Genomic DNA, 24,071 nt, shown 5'->3' with positions numbered 1-24,071 from the left:
GTAACGAAGTACAAATACTTCGTTACTGTACTTAAGTACACTTTTTATGTATCTATACTTTACTCCTTTACTTATTTTTCTGCCTACTTCTGACTTCTACTTATTACATTTTCACACAAGTATCTGTACTTTCTATTCCTTACATTTTTTAAAACAAAGCCTCGTTACTCTTGGCTTCAGTTTAATGTTTTTATATATATATATATTTCACGTCATGTGCGCCTGTAATCAACTTTTCTGCAGCATGGCTTTGCTTTGAACCTTGAACCAATCCAAGCAGTGGTTCGCAGATTGAAGCAATGCTTCGACCTATTGCTTCGTTTATTCCTTCTTTCTTTCGCTTAATTTTCCCCCGCTAAAACCCTAAAGAGCATACGTCTGTGAGTATTATTTACCTTTTCTATGTTAAACCGACCTGTTATGGTCTTCTGAAACAGTTGATAGATGTATTTTATAACTTCAAAACGGGAGCGACGCTAACGCGTTAGCATTAAGCAATTGCAGCTCTCATAACTTTCGGGTGCATTTGTTTTCAAATTGTAATATTTCTTAAATTTATTTTTGTTTATATATTAATAATCTAATGATTATTATATACAATTTTAGAGAAAGAGGCAAAAAGAACCTGAATAGAAACACAACAGAAAATATAAAAGCAACTAACAATGATCATACATAAATAAATACATACATACATACAGAAATAAATGTTTCCTGTGAACACCTAGTGACTTTTACACCTCCACTTCATCCCTGTCTTATTTAATGACAATTTGTTTCGGTCAAACCATATTTTCAATGTGTTAATTTCTTCAGTGATTTCCTCCAGAACTATCTGCCAAACTAGAAAACTGCTGTGTCCTTGTAAGAGCAGAATACTACTGGAATGAATTTGAATAAGGAAAGTTTTTTTTTTTGTTTGTTTGTTTCTTCACTAAATGGATGCTGCACTCACTGCAGTTTGTCTGGAATAGTCCCAGATTGCATTTCAGAGCTTCTAGAATTGAAACATTTTCGTGCAGGTGGTGTTGGGGGGTAATTTTGGGTTTTGGGTCTTGGGCCACATGTAGAACGAATCAGTTTTTAAATTAAGCTTTCAATTCATATAGTGGCATCTACCTTTTTTTTTTTTTTTTTTTAAAGGTTACTTTATACTTTTATACTTTAAGTAGGTTTTGGAGCACATACTTTTTCACTTTTACTTGAGTAAAGAGGTCAAGTTGATACTTCAACTTTTACCAGAGTGTTTTTAAACTGCAGTATCTGTACTTCTACTTAAGTAACAAAAGTGTGTACTTTTGACACCTCTGGAATTGAGTGATTCCATATTTTTTTCCCTCTGCTTGGTCTAAAAAGTAACCGTTACTGACTGCCACAATTTTTTTTCCTGATTTCTTATAGTGTTTCTTAAAGCCAGAAAGTTGCCATTTGAAATGACTTTAGTTTTGTATCATGTCTGTGATCTGCTTTTTTTTCTACAAAATTAAACAACTGAATGAACATCCTCCAAGGCCGGTGATTCCATAAATTTTGCCAGGGGTTGTAAGTATTTAACTGAAAGAGAGAGCCAGTATATCTGAGAGAAGTATGAAGTCAGTTAATTAGGCACAGGGAACACATTACATCGTCAGTGTTTTCCTTTTTGGAACAAATCAGACAGATTTACACACACCTGCCTGGTTTCTGAACATTGGCAACTAAACATCTAATAAGGCATTCCTCATCCGTCTCACCACAAAATGACAACAGGGCTGTCATCAAAGAGCTGATAGTTAACACGTGTGCAGTCATGGTTTGTCAGGTGATGTTACCAGGGCCGGGTTTCATAAAGCAATCTAATCTTTCAGTCTAGTAAACTTTCTTAGTCGACTACAGTTAGTCACCGAACATTATCTGTGTAATCACCATTTCACATTGATGGCTAAACTTGTATATTAACTGTCTTACCTTAGTCGACTATTTTTACAGGCATAACGGCCTCGCGTGTGCCATTGCTGAGAGACAGCTCCATGCTCAACAGTTTTGTTTACTTCTGGGTTTGTCGTTGTCATGAACTATCCAGCCTTTGTTTTGTTAACTGGCTTTATTAACATTTATGGACCCATAGGAACTGCAGAACGACATGCTTAACACTTAGCCTAACAGTTTCACTCTTGAGTTTCTTCTTCTACACTTTCGGCAACCTTTTTGTGCACACAACGCTGCTCAGCATAACAGCAACGCCCAGTGGCTGGCGTGAGAACTGTAACAAACACATCATGACAGTTGTCTGCTGCAACCACAGCCAAAAGCAGAGGAAGTTCTCCTACTGAAGGAATACGAGCGATGTAGGGGAGCTTTTGAGTGTTCAGTCAAGTGGTGGTACATGGTAGCTGCCATTTTTTGAGGTAAAACATTGATGTTTTTTTTTTTTTTTTTTTTGAACAATATTTTTATTATTCTGCAACAACATACAATAAGTATTACATTTACACGTTATTTTTCAAAATCATACCCGGTCCCTCCCACCCCGCTCTCTCCAGTCAACATATACTCAACAAAAATATAAATGCAACACTTTTGGTTTTGCTCCTATTTTGTATGAGATGAACTCAAAGATCTAAAACTTTTTCCACATACACAATATCACCATTTCCCTCAAATATTGTTCACAAACCAGTCTAAATCTGTGATAGTGAGCACTTCTCCTTTGCTGAGATAATCCATCCCACCTCACAGGTGTGCCATATCAAGATGCTGATTAGACACCATGATTAGTGCACAGGTGTGCCTTAGACTGTCCACAATAAAAAGCCACTCTGAAAGGTGCAGTTTTGTTTTATTGAGGGGGGATACCAGTCAGTATCTGGTGTGACCACCATTTGCCTCATGCAGTGCAACACATCTCCTTGGCATCATCTGTGAAGAGAACACCTCTCCAACGTGCCAAACGCCAGTGAATGTGAGCATTTACCCACTCAAGTCGGTTATGGCGATGAACTGGAGTCAGGTCGAGACCCCGATGAGGACGACGAGCATGCAAATGAGCTTCCCTGAGACAGTTTCTGACAGTTTGTGCAGAAATTCTTTGGTTATGCAAACCGACTGTTTCAGCAGCTGTCCGAGTGGCTGGTCTCAGACGATCTTGGAGGTGAACATGCTGGATGTGGAGGTCCTGGGCTGGTGTGGTTACACGTGGTCTGCGGTTGTGAGGCTGGTTGGATGTACTGCCAAATTCTCTGAAACGCCTTTGGAGACGGCTTATGGTAGAGAAATGAACATTCAATACATGAGCAACAGCTCTGGTTGACATTCCTGCTGTCAGCATGCCAATTGCACGCTCCCTCAAATCTTGTGACATCTATGGCATTGTGCTGTGTGATAAAACTGCACCTTTCAGAGTGGCCTTTTATTGTGGGCAGTCTAAGGCACACCTGTGCACTAATCATGGTGTCTAATCAGCATCTTGGTATGGCACACCTGTGAGGTGGGATGGATTATCTCAGCAAAGGAGAAGTGCTCACTATCACAGATTTAGACTGGTTTGTGAACACTATTTGAGGGAAATGGTGATATTGTGTATGTGGAAAAAGTTTTAGATCTTTGAGTTCATCTCATACAAAATGGGAGCAAAACCAAAAGTGTTGCGTTTATATTTTTGTTGAGTGTATATATATATATATATATATATATATATATATATATTAGCCACACACAAATAGAGGCTGCGTGACATCTTATATACATTGATGAAAACACAAATTGTAAATAAAAAAACAAATTAAGATTTACTTCTGTAGGAATTGTCCGATATCTTCTTTTTTGATAAATTCTGCAAATGGTTTCCAAATGTCCTCATATGAATCCAGTCTGTTCTTAAGAAAATGTGTAATTTTTTGCATAGCCATACAGTCCGCCATGTACTTAATCCAAGCTCCTATAGCAGGAGGTTGAGACTTTTTCCAATTTAATGATATCAAACGTTTAGCCTGCAAGATAGCGTAATTTACCAGTTTAAGTTGATGAGGTCTCAGCTTAACATGTTTTGAATATAAATGAAATATAATCATCTTGGCATCAAAAGGGATGCGCATGCCTACAGTTTGGCTAGTTATAGTCATCACCTCCTGCCAGAAGTCCTGAATCCTTTCACATTCCCAAATACAATGCACAAATGTCCCTCTGTGTTCTGCACACTTGAAACATGTGTCAGGAATTCTACAATTGTATTTATTCAATTTCACCGGGGTTACATATGTTTGCATTATCCAATTATATTGTATTAATTTTAAATTAGTATTAAATGATTGTTTTTGAGATCTGAGACAAGTTGTTCTCCAATCATCTTCGGACATGTCGACATTCAAGTCCGTTTTCGAGGATGCAAGTTTAGAAAAAGATGTTTCATGGGAACCTGTAATAAGCCAATTATAAAACAACAAAATCAACCCTTTCTTTGTGCAACGTTTTGTAATCAACTCTTCTAAGGGATTAAGGGTTGGAATTTGGATAGATTGCTTTTAAATTGAAGCTAAAAAGTTCCGAATTTGCAAGTATTTAAAAAAATGTTTGCGTGGAACATTGTATTTCAGGATTAATTCCCCAAAAGACATAATTACTCCATCTCTAAAAAGGTCCCCAATTTTCCCAAGTCCCTTCCTAGCCCAGATACGGAAATCTGCATCCATCTTTCCTGGTTTAAATAGCGCATTTCCCCAGATAGGGCTAAATTGTGAGATATTGTTATCCATATTCATTAATTCTTTTACAGTATACCATGCATCAATCATATTTCGGATTATTGGGTTATTAGTATTAGCCTTAAGCTGTTTTGGTTTTAGAACGTCATTGGTTATTTGGTCAACTTGCAAACTTCTCTCTTCTAATATTTTTATTCTTTCTTCCAGACATTTTACATGCTTGTTTTTCTCTCTTGTCTTCGTTCTGGTGTAGTTAATAATTTGTCCCCTTAAATATGCCTTGAAGACTTCCCATGTCACAGTAGCCGCTGTTTGAGATGTGTTGTAAGTAAAGTATTTGTCAATCTGTTTTCCCACTAATTCAAGGAATTGTTTATCTTGCATCCATCTTATTTGAAATCTCCATTTGCCTTGTGTTTTAATTAATTGTGGTTCTGTAAATGTCATAGAAACAGCTGCGTGGTCGGAAATTACTATACCATTATACTGACAAGCTTTTATATAAGGGATTAACTCCACTGATACCAAAAAATAATCTATGCTAGAATACACTCTGTGTGTGCTTGACCAACATGAGTATTGTTGTTTCATAGGATTTTGGAATCTCCATACATCCATAATATTTAAATCTTTTATAAACTGGTGTAACACTTTCCTGGTTCTCTTATGTGTATTATCACTGCCAGATGACCTGTCCTTGTCTGGGTCTAGCACACAATTAAAATCACCAGCAATAATATGTTTTCCTTAGATAGCAGCGATCCTCAAAAACAAGTCATTAAAAAAGCCAGGATTATCATCATTCGGACCGTATATATTAATCAGATTAAGCCGTGATGATAGGAGAGTTCCTTGTATTATCAAGAACCTACCATTTTGATCATTTATCACTTTTTTGACTTGAAAAGGAACAGATTTATGAATCAGTCATTACTCCCCTAGAGTTGGAGGAATAAGGTGATGCGAAAATTTGACCTGGCCATCTACGTTTTATCCTAACCATTTCAGAAGCTAATGTGTGTGTTTCTTGCATAAACACAATTTTACCTTTCAAGTGCTTTATCCTAACTTGTTTTGTCTTTACCAATTTGCGTATACCTCTACAATTCCAAGAAATACAATCTATAAGGTCATCAGTCATACTCTATGCATCAATAAGCTCAATTAACGAAAGGATTTTTACAGAAACAAAAAGAATCAAATTCTCTATAACGTTATCCCAAATACATATAAAACAAAAACGAGAGAGTGGCCCTCCCCATTCCCAGGCCTGTATAAGAACATACAGGCACCCCTGAACCCCTGAAATACATCCAATGCTCATCTGGATGTAAAAAAACAAACAAACAAAAACAAATAAATAAATAAAGCAGAACTCTTCACATTCTTCTACTTTCTTGCTACAGTTGCTTGTAAACAAAGAAAAATGTAAAAAAATAAAAATCCACCTCATGATTATATTTAACACCTGTACTTTTGGCACAAATGAAATTGTCAACTATAGGCGCGTTTAAAATACAACTAAGAAAAACCTCAAAAAGAAACAAACATGTCCCACAGTAACAAAGATATGTTACAACATAACGGTGCCATCAGTGATACCGGTTACTCATCTGGTCTCTCCATCTTCTTTATGAAGTCATCCACTTCGGCAGGACTGTCAAACACATGCGTGCGCTCCTCATTGGTCAGCAGCAGCCTCGCAGGGTAGATGATCCGGTGTTTGGACAGCCCTCTCTCACGCAGCTTCTTCCTCACTCCGTCGTATTTTCTTTGCTGTTGGTATATCTCAGTTGGCAAGTCCGGAATGAATCTTATCCTATTGCCTTTGAATGTTAGCTCTTTCTGCATTCTTGCTGCGTTCATAATCTTCTCTCGATCTCTGTAGTTTAAACACTTTACGATCACGGTCCTCGGAGAGGCGACTGGGAGCTTGTTTGTTTGATCTGGTGCGACCTCTCTAGGACTGGGGGACTAATCTTCAAGATGTCCGCTATCCATTTTTCCATAAAGGAGCATAATTCTGTACCGTTTTCTTCCTTTTCTGGCAGCCCTAGTATGCAGATATTAGAACGTTGACTTCTTGCTTCCAGGTCTTCCAACTTAGTGGTCAGGCTTGAAGATTTCTTCCTTAAACTCTGCACTTCACTTTTCAGCGCTTCTATTTCGTCTTCAGCACTGGAAATTCGTGTCTCTGCCTCGGAGATATGTCCTCCGCACTGTTGGATATCAGATTGAGCGTTTTGGATTGCCGACATAACTCCGCTCATTTCTTCATGAAATTCTTTCTTAAATGTCTGGATAGCCAACATCAGATCCATTGTGGAAGGCATAACCGAGCCTGCGGCATCCACCTGTTAAGTCCTGGGCGTCTCGGACACAGGCTTCACATGAGCAGAGCCTGCTTCCTGGTCCTCTCCACCTGCAGCCACCTCCTCGTTTGGCTCGTTAATACTTTCGGTGGTAATATGCCTTGGTCTCAAATGTTTCGGCATATTTGCACTCTCTATTCGCCCGTACACAGTTTGTGCCAAAATTAAAGCTTAGTTGTGGATTCTAATCAGTATTTACAGAAAGTGCAACCAAGCACAGAAAAAACACGACTGCTCAAAGTGCCACCATTACCGGAAGTCAAAACATTGATGTTTTATCGACCAAAATAAGATTAGCCTCCTCTGTACCAGGCTAAAAACTTTAGTCGGGAAATGTGAAACTTCAGCCGACTAAGCGCTTTGTGCAATAACTAACATAAAAAAACTAGTCAACTGAGTAAACAAGATTAGACTGCTTTATGAAGCACTGGTGCGTTTGTGTTAAAGTACATGCCGCATGTTATTTAATTTGCTTGTAAGCTTGAAAGACTGTTCGCGCACGTGGTCATGATCAGTGGTTGGTGATGTACTTTATTGCTTTGCAAGTCAGCAGGTGCATTTCCGGAAAACATTTTACTCTGCATTTCTCAGCGCATGACGTCAGTCTTAGTAAACGGAGAAACAGCTCAATAGTGAAGCTCATGGCCTCGATTTGTCCTAATAAAATAAATGCATTAATGCTGTCTCCATAAAAACCTGAGTTTTGAACTGCAGACAGATGGTGCTCACTCCCAGTTGAGAAATTCCTGTCATCTGGTCATCAATTTCTCTCAAAAATTCTTGAAAGGGTAGTTGTAAAACAGCTAACTGATCATCTGCAGAGGAATGGTCTATTTGAAGAGTTTCAGTCAGGTTTTAGAATTCATCATAGTACAGAAACAGCATTAGTGAAGGTTACAAATGATCTTCTTATGGCCTCGGACAGTGGACTCATCTCTGTGCTTGTTCTGTTAGACCTCAGTGCTGCTTTTTGATACTGTTGACCATAAAATTTTATTACAGAGATCAGAGCATGCCATAGGTATTAAAGGCACTGCGCTGCGGTGGTTTGAATCATATTTGTCTAATAGATTACAATTTGTTCATGTAAATGGGGCAATTCTACGGTAACGGAATTACAATCTCAGCTAATCTGTCGTGGTTAGATGCCATATGTCCAGATTTTGCTGCTGTTGTAATTCCGTTACCATAGAATTGCCAAGGTACAGGTACTATCAAAATAAATATAAAAATAGTTAAGGTATCAAATTTACATAAATTAAAAATGTCTAATGATTCATTTAATTAATTTAAGGCCTGATTTATGGTTTTGTAGCTCTGTAATTCCATTTCATGCGTGACAGTTTTAAAGTTCTCCTTCCCTGGATTATGCCTTATTCTGGACTAATTTGTCCCTCAACAAGCTTTTCTTTATACAATATCACCTCCAATTCAAAGGTAGATGTACAATTTACTCTTTTTCTGACTCCATGTTGTAAATTTGTGGACTTTTCTGATCCATTTATAATCAGCGTGCGCACTGCAAAAACTATTAAAATATGAGAGGAGAGAGTAAAACCAGAAGTGTCATATCAGAGCCTTTTGTGTCTGATTTAACAGGTGTAAGTCCAGGCTGCAGGTCCGAGTTTGAGCACGATTTGAAAACGGTTAGGCTTTTAATCAGGGAAATGACTCCGGTCCCACTTCCCTCGAATCAGCAAGTGTCAGAGTGCTGAACTTTAATTTCGTACCTCTGTTACTGTGCACGTCCAGACTGATCTGTCTGGTTGCCTGCAAGGCATTTTTATGGAAATACATTGCAACCGGACAGGACACTTTATCCGATGTGAGCAAAAGATCCGTTATACAAAATCTGTTATATACGGTGTTTATTACATGGAAAACAGTACAAAAACATTGGGACTTTTTTTCCGATGAGTGCGAATATCTGGTTTATATGATTTTGGTGAGTTTCGCTGTACATGGATGGGACTGAACAATAAATTTACCTCACAAAACTTTGATGATGAAGTCGCTTCTATCACACACAGCACACTTTATTTGCACAAATCTTTCTTCTGATCTAAAGGAAATCTGTACATCTTGAACCCCTTCTTGTCTATTTCTGCATCCAAATGCACAACAATTCGGCATTTTCAATAAATAAATTAATAAAACAGTTGGATTTACATGCAGACAGCTTAACAGCAAACGCTGTATTGGCCCCAAGATAGCACCTTGAGTCATGACGTTTTTGTTTTTTTTCTGGCTCATCATGTCGCTATTCTCTGAATAAAGGGACTCTCATACATAGGAATCACCCCATCCACTGTCTGTCCATCTATCCAAGAGTCTTGTGAACTCCTAAACTGTTTGGTGGATTTCAGTAGAACTTCACACCATGGTATGACTCTATGCAAAGATGTGCATTAAGAAAAATAACTCCAGTCCAACGTCTTCAAGAGGAGATATTTTGTTTACTGTAATTGATTCACTATGATATTGACCTTGTAAGGACAACTCCAAAACTGGAAGGAGAGGAAAGGAAAATAATTCTTATCCAACATCTTCAAGGAGATGTAATTCTTTAATTAATGCAACATCATGTATGAAATTCAGGGCAACTCTTCCAAAACCACTTCATACATTTCAGTGAAATTTCGCACAGTGGTAGCACTTATGGTAACGATGTTGTTTTGTTGCATCATATTTGTCTATTACATCTGCAGAGGTAGGGCAGCACCGTGGCTTTGTGGTTAGCACAGTTACCTCACAGCAAGAAAGTTGGGGGATTGTTTCCCACCTGGGGCTTTTCTGTCTGGAGTTTGCATGTTCTCCCTGTGTTTGTGTGGGTTTCCTCCGGGTGCTATGGCTTCCTCCCACATCCAAAGACATGCAGGTTAGGAGAATTAGAAACTTTAAATTGAAATCTTTCCTTGAGGATTACAGCCTCACAGATCCTTGGTGGTTTTTGTATCCTACTGGTAGAGATTCTTTCTTTTCTCATGTAATTATGTACTTATACCATAATAGATCTTTTTTTTTATTGACAATTTGATTAATAGTATTTCTTGCAGCTATGAACGTATTACCATTTGTGATCATGTCCCCCTTGTACTGAAAATGTTGTTTCAGGGCTGTGACATTGTGAGCAAGCACTGGAAACTAGAACCATTATTGCTAACAGATGAACAATTTGTTAGTGACATTTTGTCCAAAATCAAAATCTTTTTGAATGAGAATAGAACACCTGGTGTGTCTGACAACACTGTGGGAGGCTATGAAGGCATTTCTGAGAGGTGAAATTATTTCATTGGCAGCATTCAAAAGACGGTCCACAACGCAGGACCAAATTTTGAGCATTGACAGGAAGTATGCTCAATCACCATCACCTGTTCTGTACAAAGAATCCTTGAGCTTACAAACCAAACTCAATTTGCTTTCGACTCGCCAAGTTGAAGGCTGTTTGATTAGAAATACGTTTTTTGAACATGGGGAAAAGACTGGTAAGTTTCTGGCTAATTAGTTGCATGGTATTAGGGTGAAGCAAATAATAACTGGGGTTAGGACAAACAACCGAGAGGTGACATCAGACCAGAAGGTGAATATTGATGCATTTAGGTCATTTTACAAAGTATACACATCAGAATCTACAGTAAATTTAAAGGATTTGCTTGATTTCTTTGTCTCTGTTAATATACCTTTGCTTTCCCCGGAACTTAGACAAACTCTTGAAGCTATCATCATAAAAGAGGAAATTCACTTGGCAATATCGTCTATGCACTTGAGAAAATCTCCAGTTCCTGACATGTTTTCCGCTGTTTTTTTGTTTTTTTTGTTTTTTTTAAATTGGCCCTTTTCTTCATCAAATTTTCAAAGAGTTGCTTGACTCTGGTGCACTTCCTACATCATGTTACCAGACCTGTATCTCCATGTTGCTTAAAAAGGATAAAGATCCCACTGATTGCACTCCTTACTGACCTATAGTTTTGTTGAATACTGATTTTAAAATTCTGTCAAAACTACTGGTGTGTAGGTTGGAAAAATTTTTTCCTTTCATAGTATCACCTGACCAAACTGGCTTTATTCAGAAACAGCATTCTTTTTTAACATGAGATGGCTTTTTAACAGCATTTACACTCCTAAGCACAACATACCCAAATGGCTCATTGCTATGGATGCTGGAAAAGCATTTCATAGGGTTGAGTGGAAAAAAATAAATAAAAATAAAATATATATATATATATATATATATAAAACTTTAGAAAGGTTTGGTTTCCACCCTTTATTTTGTTCCTGGATTAAACTTTTTTATACCAGTCCTTTGGCTTCAGGTTGTCGCTATTCTGACTATTTTAATCAATCAATCAATTTTTTTATATAGCGCCAAATCACAACAAACAGTTGCCCCAAGGCGCTTTATATTGTAAGGCAAGGCCATACAATAATTATGTAAAACCCCAACGGTCCAAACGACCCCCTGTGAGCAAGCACTTGGCGACAGTGGGAAGGAAAAACTCCCTTTTAACAGGAAGAAACCTCCAGCAGAACCAGGCTCAGGGAGGGGCAGTCTTCTGCTGGGACTAGTTGGGGCTGAGGGAGAGAACCAGGAAAAAGACATGCTGTGGAGGGGAGCAGAGATCGATCACTAATGATTAAATGCAGAGTGGTGCATACAGAGCAAAAAGAGAAAGAAACAGTGCATCATGGGAACCCCCCAGTAGTCTACGTCTATAGCAGCATAACTAAGGGATGGTTCAGGGTCACCTGATCCAGCCCTAACTATAAGCTTTAGCAAAAAGGAAAGTTTTAAGCCTAATCTTAAAAGTAGAGAGGGTGTCTGTCTCCCTGATCTGAATTGGGAGCTGGTTCCACAGGAGAGGAGCCTGAAAGCTGAAGGCTCTGCCTCCCATTCTACTCTTACAAACCCTAGGAACTACAAGTAAGCCTGCAGTCTGAGAGCGAAGCGCTCTATTGGGGTGATATGGTACTACGAGGTCCCTAAGATAAGATGGGACCTGATTATTCAAAACCTTATAAGTAAGAAGAAGAATTTTAAATTCTATTCTAGAATTAACAGGAAGCCAATGAAGAGAGGCCAATATGGGTGAGATATGCTCTCTCCTTCTAGTCCCCGTCAGTACTCTAGCTGCAGCATTTTGAATTAACTGAAGGCTTTTTAGGGAACTTTTAGGACAACCTGATAATAATGAATTACAATAGTCCAGCCTAGAGGAAATAAATGCATGAATTAGTTTTTCAGCATCACTCTGAGACAAGACCTTTCTGATTTTAGAGATATTGCGTAAATGCAAAAAGCAGTCCTACATATTTGTTTAATATGCACTTTGAATGACATATCCTGATCAAAAATGACTCCAAGATTTCTCACAGTATTACTAGAGGTCAGGGTAATGCCATCCAGAGTAAGGATCTGGTTAGACACCATGTTTCTAAGATTTGTGGGGCCAAGTACAATAACTTCAGTTTTATCTGAGTTTAAAAGCAGGAAATTAGAGGTCATCCATGTCTTTATGTCTGTAAGACAATCCTGCAGTTTAGCTAATTGGTGTGTTTCCTCTGGCTTCATGGATAGATAAAGCTGGGTATCATCTGCGTAACAATGAAAATTTAAGCAATACCGTCTAATAATACTGCCTAAGGGAAGCATGTATAAAGTGAATAAAATTGGTCCTAGCACAGAACCTTGTGGAACTCCATAATTAACTTTAGTCTGTGAAGAAGATTCCCCATTTACATGAACAAATTGTAATCTATTAGACAAATATGATTCAAACCACTGCAGCGCAGTGCCTTTAATACCTATGGCATGCTTTAATCTCTGTAATAAAATTTTATGGTCAACAGTATCAAAAGCAGCACTGAGGTCTAACAGAACAAGCACAGAGATGAGTCCACTGTCCGAGGCCATAAGAAGATCATTTGTAACCTTCACTAATGCTGTTTCTGTACTATGATGAATTCTAAAACCTGACTGAAACTCTTCAAATAGACCATTCCTCTGCAGATGATCAGTTAGCTGTTTTACAACTACCCTTTCAAGAATTTTTGAGAGAAAAGGAAGGTTGGAGATTGGCCTATAATTAGCTAAGATAGCTGGGTCAAGTGATGGCTTTTTAAGTAATGGTTTAATTACTGCCACCTTAAAAGCCTGTGGTACATAGCCAACTAACAAAGATAGATTGATCATATTTAAGATCGAAGCATTAAATAATGGTAGGGCTTCCTTGAGCAGCCTGGTAGGAATGGGGTCTAATAAACATGTTGATGGTTTGGATGAAGTAACTAATGAAAATAACTCAGACAGAACAATCGGAGAGAAAGAGTCTAACCAAATACCGGCATCACTGAAAGCAGCCAAAGATAACGATACGTCTTTGGGATGGTTATGAGTAATTTTTTCTCTAATAGTTAAAATTTTGTTAGCAAAGAAAGTCATGAAGTCATTACTAGTTAAAGTTAATGGAATACTCAGCTCAATAGAGCTCTGACTCTTTGTCAGCCTGGCTACAGTGCTGAAAAGAAACCTGGGGTTGTTCTTATTTTCTTCAATTAGTGATGAGTAGAAAGATGTCCTAGCTTTACGGAGGGCTTTTTTATAGAGCAACAGACTCTTTTTCCAGGCTAAGTGAAGATCTTCTAAATTAGTGAGACGCCATTTCCTCTCCAACTTACGGGTTATCTGCTTTAAGCTACGAGTTTGTGAGTTATACCATGGAGTCAGACACTTCTGATTTAAAGCTCTCTTTTTCAGAGGAGCTACAGCATCCAAAGTTGTCTTCAATGAGGATGTAAAACTATTGACGAGATACTCTATCTCCCTTACAGAGTTTAGGTAGCTACTCTGCACTGTGTTGGTATATGGCATTAGAGAACATAAAGAAGGAATCATATCCTTAAACCTAGTTACAGCGCTTTCTGAAAGACTTCTAGTGTAATGAAACTTATTCCCCACTGCTGGGTAGTCCATCAGAGTAAATGTAAATGTTATTAAGAAATGATCAGACAGAAGGGAGTTTTCAGGGAATACTGTTAAGTCTTCTATTTCCATACCATAAGTCAGAACAAGATCTAAGATATGATTAAAGTGGTGGGTGGACTCATTTACTTTTTGAGCAAAGCCAATAGAGTCTAATAATAGATTAAATGCAGTGTTGAGGCTGTCATTCTCAGCATCTGTGTGGATGTTAAAATCGCCCACTATAATTATCTTATCTGAGCTAAGCACTAAGTCAGACAAAAGGTCTGAAAATTCACAGAGAAACTCACAGTGACGACCAGGTGGACGATAGATAATAACAAATAAAACTGGTTTTTGGGACTTCCAATTTGGATGGACAAGACTAAGAGACAAGCTTTCAAATGAATTAAAGCTCTGTCTGGGTTTTTGATTAATTAATAAGCTGGAATGGAAGATTGCTGCTAATCCTCCGCCCCGGCCCATGCTACGAGCATTCTGACAGTTAGTGTGACTCGGGGGTGTTGACTCATTTAAACTAACATATTCATCCTGCTGTAACCAGGTTTCTGTTAGGCAGAATAAATCAATATGTTGATCAATTATTATATCATTTACCAACAGGGACTTAGAAGAGAGAGACCTAATGTTTAATAGACCACATTTAACTGTTTTAGTCTGTGGTGCAGTTGAAGGTGCTATATTATTTTTTCTTTTTGAATTTTTATGCTTAAATAGATTTTTGCTGGTTATTGGTAGTCTGGGAGCAGGCACCGTCTCTACGGGATGGGGTAATGAGGGGATGGCAGGGGGAGAGAAGCTGCAGAGAGGTGTGTAAGACTACAACTCTGCTTCCTGGTCCCAACCCTGGATAGTCACGGTTTGGAGGATTTAAGAAAATTGGCCAGATTTCTAGAAATGAGAGCTGCTCCATCCAAAGTGGGATGGATGCCGTCTCTCCTAACAAGACCAGGTTTTCCCCAGAAGCTTTGCCAATTATCTATGAAGCCCACCTCATTTTTTGGACACCACTCAGACAGCCAGCAATTCAAGGAGAACATGCGGCTAAACATGTCACTCCCGGTCCGATTGGGGAGGGGCCCAGAGAAAACTACAGAGTCCGACATTGTTTTTGCAAAGTTACACACTGATTTAATGTTAATTTTAGTGACCTCCGATTGGCGTAACCGGGTGTCATTACTGCCGACGTGAATTACAATCTTACCAAATTTACGCTTAGCCTTAGCCAGCAGTTTCAAATTTCCTTCAATGTCGCCTGCTCTGGCCCCCGGAAGACAATTGACTATGGTTGCTGGTGTCGCTAACTTCACATTTCTCAAAACAGAGTCGCCAATAACCAGAGTTTGATCCTCGGCGGGTGTGTCGTCGAGTGGGGAAAAACGGTTAGAGATGTGAACAGGTTGGCGTTGTACACGGGGCTTCTGTTTAGGGCTACGCTTCTTCCTCACAGTCACCCAGTCGGCCTGCTTTCCCGGCTGCTCGGGATCTGCCAGGGGGTAACTAACGGCAGCTAAGCTACCTTGGTCCGCACCGACTACAGGGGCCTGGCTAGCTGTAGAATTTTCCACGGTGCGGAGCTGAGTCTCCAATTCGCCCAGCCTGGCCTCCAAAGCTACGAATAAGCTACACTTATTACAAGTGCCATTACTGCTAAAGGAGGCCGAGGAATAACTAAACATTTCACACCCAGAGCAGAAAAGTGCGGGAGAGACAGGAGAAGCCGCCATGCTAAATCGGCTAAGAGCTAGTAGCTACGCTAAGCTAGCGGATTCCTAAAAACACGCAAAGTGAATAATGTGTAAATAATTTAGAGGTGATTCAGCAGAAGGAGTGCTTTAGTTAAGGCACGTAAAGATTACACTGGGAAACAAATCGTAATCTAGATAACTAGATCAATCTAACTGCGCAGATTAAACAGCTAACAGATACAGCAAAACACCGCTGTGCTCCTGAACAGGAAGTGATACAATACCGCAGTGAGAGCCAACCACCAGTAGAGGCAAGCAAGAGAGCTTGCCTCTACTCTATTTTAGGGTTTAACCGTGGGATGAGGCAGGGCTGTCCTTTAAGTCCTTTGCTTTTTGCCCTAGTGATTGAACTGCTAGCAATTGCGGTCCATGTCAGTGGAGACATACAAGGCATTTGGAGGGGTGACATCGAGCACAGGGTTTCACTTCACGCCGATGATATTTTGTTGTTCCTTTCCAATCCTTTCACACCTACCTGCTGTACTTGATATACTGGAAGGTTTCATTAAGCTTCCTGGGTACAAGATTAATATGAAGAAAAGTGAATTATTTGTGATTAATGATAAGGTTCGAGTCAAGGGCCTTGCAAATGTTCCTTTTAAAGTCGTTACTGATTGCTTCAATTACCTTGGAATACGTGTCACCTAACAATTTAATAATTTGCTTAAGAATAATTTTCTCTCCTTACTTGACCAGTGCAAGCAAAAACTGTGTAAACGGTTCCCATTATCTTCGTCTTTAATTGGCAGTATTAATTCTGTTAAAATTACGCTACTTCCAAGAAATTCTATACTTTTTTCAGTGTCTTCCCATTCTGATTCCTAAATCCTTTTTTAACTCTCTGGATTCTTCAGTTATTTAATTTAATTACAATAACATCCAAGATTGAGCAAGGCTCTTCTTCAGAGACCTAAGATGATGGGAGGTAGGGCTCTGCCCAACTTTCAATATTATTACTGGACTGCAAATATCAGGTATATGTTATACTGGAAACACTTTTACTTGAAACCAGCATCACCTGTCTGGGCCATCATGGAGTTCCACGTGGACAGTAAGATTTCTTTACCTGCAACTTTTGGTTCATCACATCCTCTTGTTTGGTCTTTACCTAGTAATAATAGTAGTAGAATCTCTTCGAAGTTGGTCTCAGTTTAGGAAACGTTTTGGTCCCCAGTCTTTCTCATTTCAAAGTCCAGTTGCTGCAAATCACTGATTTGTTCCTTCAATGACAGATGCTTTTCAGATTTGGCAGAGAAAAGGTTAAAAATGTTTTACTGATTTATATTTAGATGGAAAGTTTGCAGATACTGTACGCAAACAATGACAGCACAATTTCCTCAAAAACCTCCAGACAATCCTTTTTGACATTCTGTTAATCTGTAATCTCAGTTTTGTACAATTTTATCTCAGACCTTCAGTGTCCTTCTGTAGCCTATTATTAAATCCAAATGGGAACAAAATCTCAATCTTACCATTACAAATGAACTGTGAGATTCTATCGTTGGTCAGGTTCACACTACATCGATGTGTGCTCGACATGCACTCGTTCAATTTAAGATTGTTCATCGTGTGCACTTGTCCAAGGCATATATCCAGATGTTGATGCAACTTGTGGAAAGTGTAGATGTGCTTGTGGTACATTGCTTCACATGTATTGGTCTTGTCTGTCGTTGGTCAGTTTTTGGAAATCTGTTTTTTTTTTTACACAATCTCTGAAGTCCTGCAGCATCAAATTAACCAGATCCACTCTGTGCTTTTTTTTTTTTTTGAGTGTAAAGCACTATACAGAATAAGCACTAATAATAAAATAATAACTGCCAAAAATAAAAATGCAGAAAACGCCAAAGTTAAACAGCTGAATTAATCTGCTGTGACTTGTATATGGGGTTTTCCTCTTCAAGAGGCAAGTGTAATTTATAATCTGTAATCTGAAAGTGTTAGCTGTCATGATCACCGTGGCCTGAATTTGGGTGGGGTGTGTGTGTAAAATGCTTTACTGGAACACTTCTATTTCTTTTTACAGGCTCATAAATATGACGAATTACACAGCCTTTTGTAAACCTGTGAAAGCCCTGTGTAACTGCTGAGTGATAGAGTTGTGTAGTGTTACTCAACCCCTGGTTCACCTGGCAGTGATGTTTACTTGTTTGTTTTGTGTATTCAGGCTGCAGGGAGCTCAGATAATGTCAAAACCTGTCGGCGAGCATCTGTCCAGCACCACGATCAGCGAGGCCTCCACTGTCGTCACATCCTCCACTGTGGACTCCACATCTGCCTCCAAGGTTAGCCTGTGTTTTGAAACAGATTTAGCGTGCCTCTGTAAAATGAAGATGTCCACATTTTGTTTGGGTTACCCTGTTGCAAAAATATGCAACATTGTAATATAAATTGTGCATTTGTTCATACAGTGCATCCAGAATAAATGGATGAGTAAATGGAATAGTTTTGACAGTGTTGAATGTTTGGTCTCCAAAGTAAAGGTCAAATAAGCTCAACGTCCATTGGATTTTATGACATGTCACACATGTCAACCTGTAACAATGTAACTAAGCATGACACATGGTCAAAACTATTCCTTTTTAAAAGTCTGTCATCTAATAATTTGCATCACTTTTTACCAAAATTGGGGCAACTTTAACTTTTGACCCCTGTACAAACTGAAACTGACCTTTGTCACCATTCTTGCTATTTTTAACCAATAACTCCATAACATTCAGTCACAGATAGTCCAAACTATACCTTTTTGGAATCGTTATGATCAAGCGAATAATGTGCTATAGTTTTCAATATGATTCGAGCATCTTTTTATTTTGACCCTTGTGTAATTCTTCAGTTGACCCCTACCTGGCTGCCTATTGAAAATTCAGGTGGCTAATTGGTTATTTCAATATTACTATGGAAACCACCTGGACAACTGAGAGCCTTCACAGAATTATTTCAAAAGAGTAATGTCTTAGGAGTATTTGTGCCAAATTTGATGCTTGTATCACCATTTGCAGGATTTCGCTCTAAATATTCTCTTATCTGCTGCACTGTCCTGAATATGATGCCATAAGCTTGGTGCACCTATCTTGGGGAAGTTTTGCCCATTTCTCTTTGCAGCACCTCTCAAGCTCCATCAGGTTGGATGGGGAGCGTCGATGCACAGCCATTTTCAGATCTCTCCATAGATGTTCAATCAGATTCAGGTCTGAACTCTGGCTGGGCCACACAAGGACATTCACAGAGTTGTCCTGAATCCGCTCCTTTGATATCTTGACTGTGTGTTTAGGGTCATTGTCCTGCTAAAAGATGAACCGTCACCTCAGTCTAAGGTAAAGAGCGCTCTGGAGCAGGTTTTCATCCAGGATGTCTCTGTACATTTCTACATTCATCTTTCCCTCAATCCTGACTAGTCTCCCAGTTCCTTCCACTGGGAAACGTCCACACAGCATGATCCTGCGACCAACATGCTTCATTGTCAGGGTGGTGCCTTGTTTCCTCCAGACATGGTGCCTGGTATTCACACCAAAGAGTAGTCTTTGTCTTGTCAGACCAGAGAATTTTGTTTCTCATGGTCTGAGAGTCCTTCAGGTGGCTTTTGTCAAACTCCAGGTGGACCTTTTACTAAGGAGTGTCTTCCGTCTGGCCACTCTACCATACAGGCCTGATTGGTGGATTTCTGCAGAGATGGTTGTCCTTCTGGAAGTTTCTCCTGTCTCCACAGAGGAATGCTGGAGCTCTGACAGCGTCACCATCGGGTTCTTGGTCACCTCCCTGAATAAGGTCCTTCTCCACCAATCGCTCAGTTTAGATGGGCGGCCAGCTCTAGGAACACTCCTGATGGATCTGAACTTCTTCCATTTCAGGATGATGGAGGCCACTGTGCTCATTGGGACCTTCACAGCAGCGGAAATGTTTCTGTACCCTTCCTCAGATTTGTGCCTTGAGACAATCCTGTCTCGGAGATCTACAGACAGTTCCTTTGACTTCATGCTTTGTTTGTGCTCTGACATGTACTGTCAACTGTGGGACCTTATATGTAGACAGGTGTGTGCTTTTCCAAATCATGTCCAATCAACTGAATTTACCCCCAGTGGACTCCAGTTAAGCTGTAGAAACATCCCAAGGATGATCTGTGGAAACAGGATGCACCTGAGCTCAATTTTGTGCTTCATGGCAAAGACTGTGAATACTTATGTACATTTGATTTCTTAGTTTTTTATTTTTAATAAATTTGCAAAAATCTAAAAAAAACAAACAAAAAAACTGTTTTCACATTGTAGAGGACACTTGCACACTACGAGAATGAATAGAACATGTGACTGTGGATGGTGCAAAAAAGGATTAAGGATTTTTTGTGTTATCTTGGTATCATAATAAAGGTAACACCTGTGAGAGTACTGCAAAGGTGTAAGAATCAGTATATATGTTTCTGGGTCAGAGTACAGATAAGATAGCACACAACAAAAATTAAAACTTCATTTGTGCCTAAAAACAGTCATGAATGATGCAGCTGCAACCCAAAACCTCTATAAAATCATATTGCAGCTTCTGACCACTAATTGCACACATACACCGATGCCAAAAATTAAAGCAGACATTCTGGAGAGGTATATATAGAGTATTAGCATATACCTATAAATGATACGCCAATATGATTGGATAAAACACTAAAGAATAAATGGCAATACACCCTTTTCGCGGACGGGTAATATTTTTCATACCACCCGAGTAAAACCCACAAAATGAATGTCGCCGTGGTAATCAGCCAATCCGGACAGTGGAGTGGTGCCACGACGAAGAGGCGTGGTCAGAGGAACTGTGAAATACTGGTGAGTCAGTATTAATAATTTCTTACGTGTCCAACCTCGTAGGTTGATCGTTAAAATTAAATTTGTTAGTTCTAAAAGCCATCATAATTATTTATAGGAAAATGTTCTATTTTTTTCTACTAAGATTTGAACTTTGAGTGTTTACACAGGAGAGAAAAGTGAGAAAATGTTAATGCCTGTTTGAGATACGTGTATAAAGTGTGTAGTGAGGGGTTTTACAGCCTTAAAACCTCTATAATAATTGTAAAAAATAACGCTGACTACTTCACGGATTTCACCTATTGCAGGTTATTTTTAGAACGGAACTCCCGCGATAAACGAGGGACCACTGTATATGATAAAATCGTTATCAAGTTGTTCAACAATGAATATGGCTTTTTACACCCTTCAGAAAACCATACACCCTAACTGGTAATATTTAGGCGGACTCTCCAAATTGGCTATTTTGGCACATTTGGTGCAATGTGTGCCATTTAAAATTTCTCAGGTGCCAAACAAAACTACTCATTTTGTTTCACTTATATGTCACTGTAGGTAATTATTCCATCTATTAATTAGTGCTTTTTAGGTTGTTTTGAAAAAAATCCACCACACAAAAGTGCTCTTCACCCCCGTGCGTAAGGTTCAGCGTACCTCTGAACACACAATGAAGGTTACGCATGGCATTATCTCGGGAACCGATTGGTCTATTTGGATGATTGACACCTCTCTCGAACCTTCAGAGCCAGTAGTATTGAGATGCAGCCACCAAATCTGTCAGCAACATCATACGCCAATCACAACAAAGAATACACATCATATGTCAAGAGAAATCACCGCCTTATTCCCCCTTGTGTTCCATCTCCTGGAACGAAAAGTTATCCAAAACTCTATGGAATCATGTCAGTGTGACACAGCGTTACAGGATCACTCATTTCTAATGGACATTTGCACTAGCACATGATTTATGATCACAAAACTGCAAAGGTAGGATGTAATTTATGGTTATGGTTGTGTGAAGTTTATTTTTAGTCTTTTTTAGCTGTTGGTTTAGTGAATTTTGACATTGGGTGATTAAAACTTACACCATTGTTATTTGTGCAACCTCTGCTTTCATATGGTGTTTGTATCGGTAGCATGAAGTAGGGCAAATTGCAAATGCTGGTTTTGCGGGCGTGCGCCCATAGCATCTTTTTCCTGTTAGTTCATTTAGTTGCTTGGTGTTGGAATTGTGTTTTGCTTTGGTAGAAATGGTTGTTTTAGTGCTTCTAACTGTTAAGTTGATGTGCAATATGCCTTGGATGCTGCATGCTAGCATGGTTTTAAACATTTTTTTTTCTGGAAATGCCACAGCCCCCAGCCCCAGTGGTGCTCAGGTTTGAAAGGTTAAGGACTTTCTTCAACTGCACCTTAGTGGTCTTCATGTCGGATAAGAAATTTGAACCCTTGGCACTCTGATTACAAGCCCACTACTCTAACCAAACCAGTTACTTTGAGTTTTAGCACTGTGGGCAGGTGCCAAGTCCTGCTGGAAAAAGAAATCAGCATCCCCATAAAGCTTGTCAAGTGCTCTAAAATCTCCTTGTAGACAGCCGAGTTGACTATGGACTTGATAAAACACAGTAGACCAACACCAGCAGATGACTTGGCACCAAAAATCAACACTAACTGTGGAAACCGCTCACTGGACTTCAAGCAACTTGGATTCTGTGCCTCTCTGCTCTTCCTCCAGACCCCGAGAGCTTAATTCCAAATGAAATGCAAACTTTTATCTGAAAAAAAAGGACTTTGGATAGGTTAAGAGTGGTCCAGTTATTTTTCCCCTTAGCCCAGGTAAAACGTTTCTCACATTGTTAATGGTTCAGGAGCAGGATGACATGAAGAATCCTACATTTGTAGCCCATTTCCTGGACGTGTGTTTGTGTTGGCTCTTGATGCACAGGTTCATCCTCAATCCATTACTTGTGACGCTCCCCTGATTTCTTTAATCGCTTTTGCTGTCTTCTCCAGCCTGCGGTTTTCCCTGTTGCTTGTGCATATTTTCCAACCACACCTTTCCCTTCCAGTTAACTTTCCATGAATATGCTTTGACACAGCATTCTGTGAACAGCCATCCCTTTCAGCAGTGACATTCTGTGCCTTCCCTCTCCTTCTGGAAGGTGTCAACGAATGTCTTCTGGAGAACTGTCAACTCAGCAGTCTTTCCCATGATTGTTGTTGTGCGTACTGAGCCAGAGTGTGAGATTCATGGCATTTTATACTGCGTAAATACTGAGTTACTCAAGCTTGAAATAAAATTTCTAATATTCTAAGATATATTAATTCTGCTTTTTTGGAGCTTGTTGGCCATAATTGTTATAGTTAAAGTAAAAAAAAAAAGATCTTGAAACATTACAGTTTATATGTAATGACTCGAGAATATGTCGTTTCACTTTCTGAAATATTTTACAACAAATATTGAAGTTCACATTGTTTTAGGTTTTGGAATGATTCCTGTATTGGGGAGCAAACACTGATTCCTATTTTTTATTCTTCAGTCATCTGGCTGCACTTCAAAATGCATAAATTGAACTAAGTATGCTAACATGGCAGTCCTGTCAACATGGTACATCCAGACCTCCATGAAGAGGCCCACTCTCATGTAGACATGAAGGTCACATTCTAACGTTATGAAAACAGATCAGTTTATTGTTGCAGGTAAATTATTCACTAATGAACAGATGATTATGAAGCTATATTAATTTCTGCTAATAAATACCCACAGACCCTATGGACTTTAACTTTAAAAAACAAAACAAAACATGGTGGTCACTACCTTGAGGTTTCTTCGGCACACGATCAAAATCACATGTCAGAATTTACAGTTAGGAAAATAAGTATTTGCACACCCGCGATTTTGCAAGGTCTCCCACTTAGAAATCATGGAGCGGTCTGAAATTTTCATCTTAGGTGCATGTCCAATGTGAGAAAAAAAAAATCCGGAAATCACAATGTATGAGTTTTTTAATAATTTATTTGTATGTTACTGCTGCAAATAAGTATTTGAACACCTCTGAAAATCAATGTTAATATTTGGTACAGTAGCCTTTGTTTGCAATTACAGAGGTCAAACGTTTCCTGTAGTTTTTCACCAGGTTTGCACACACTGCAACAGAGATTTTGGTCCACTCCTCCATACAGATCTTCTCCAAATCTTTCAGGCTTGGAGTTTCAGCTCCCTCCAAAGATTTTCTATTGAGTTCAGGTCTGGAGACTGGCCAGGCCACTCCAGGACCTTGAAATGCTTCTTACTGAGCCCCTCCTTAGTTGCCCTGGTTGTGTGTTTGGGGTTATTGTCATGCTGGAAGATCCAGCCTTGACCCATCTTCAATGCTCTAACTGAGGGAAGGAGGTTGTTTGCCAAAATCTCGCAATACATGACCCCATCCATCCTCCCTTCAATACGGTGCAGTCGTCCTGTCCCCTTTGCAGAAGAGCACCCCCAGAGTATGATGTTTCCA

The 24,071-nt window shown here is 39.2% G+C and overlaps 1 protein-coding gene across 1 annotated transcript in view; it reads left to right on the top strand.

Moving 5' to 3' along the window:
- LOC117515357 (pleckstrin homology domain-containing family A member 7-like) overlaps positions 1-24,071 on the top strand; it is a 502,114-nt gene that overhangs the window by 291,477 nt on the left and 186,566 nt on the right. Inside the window, exon 5 of the mRNA XM_034175889.1 lies at positions 17,943-18,060. Within this exon, the coding sequence (XP_034031780.1) occupies positions 17,943-18,060 (118 nt within the window). The remainder of the gene's footprint in view (positions 1-17,942; positions 18,061-24,071) is intronic.

This window comes from Thalassophryne amazonica, chromosome 8 (assembly GCF_902500255.1).
Source record: "Thalassophryne amazonica chromosome 8, fThaAma1.1, whole genome shotgun sequence".
Taxonomy (NCBI): domain Eukaryota; kingdom Metazoa; phylum Chordata; class Actinopteri; order Batrachoidiformes; family Batrachoididae; genus Thalassophryne; species Thalassophryne amazonica.
Note: the sequence above shows the minus strand (reverse complement) of the source record. Positions and strands in the feature narration are given on the sequence as shown.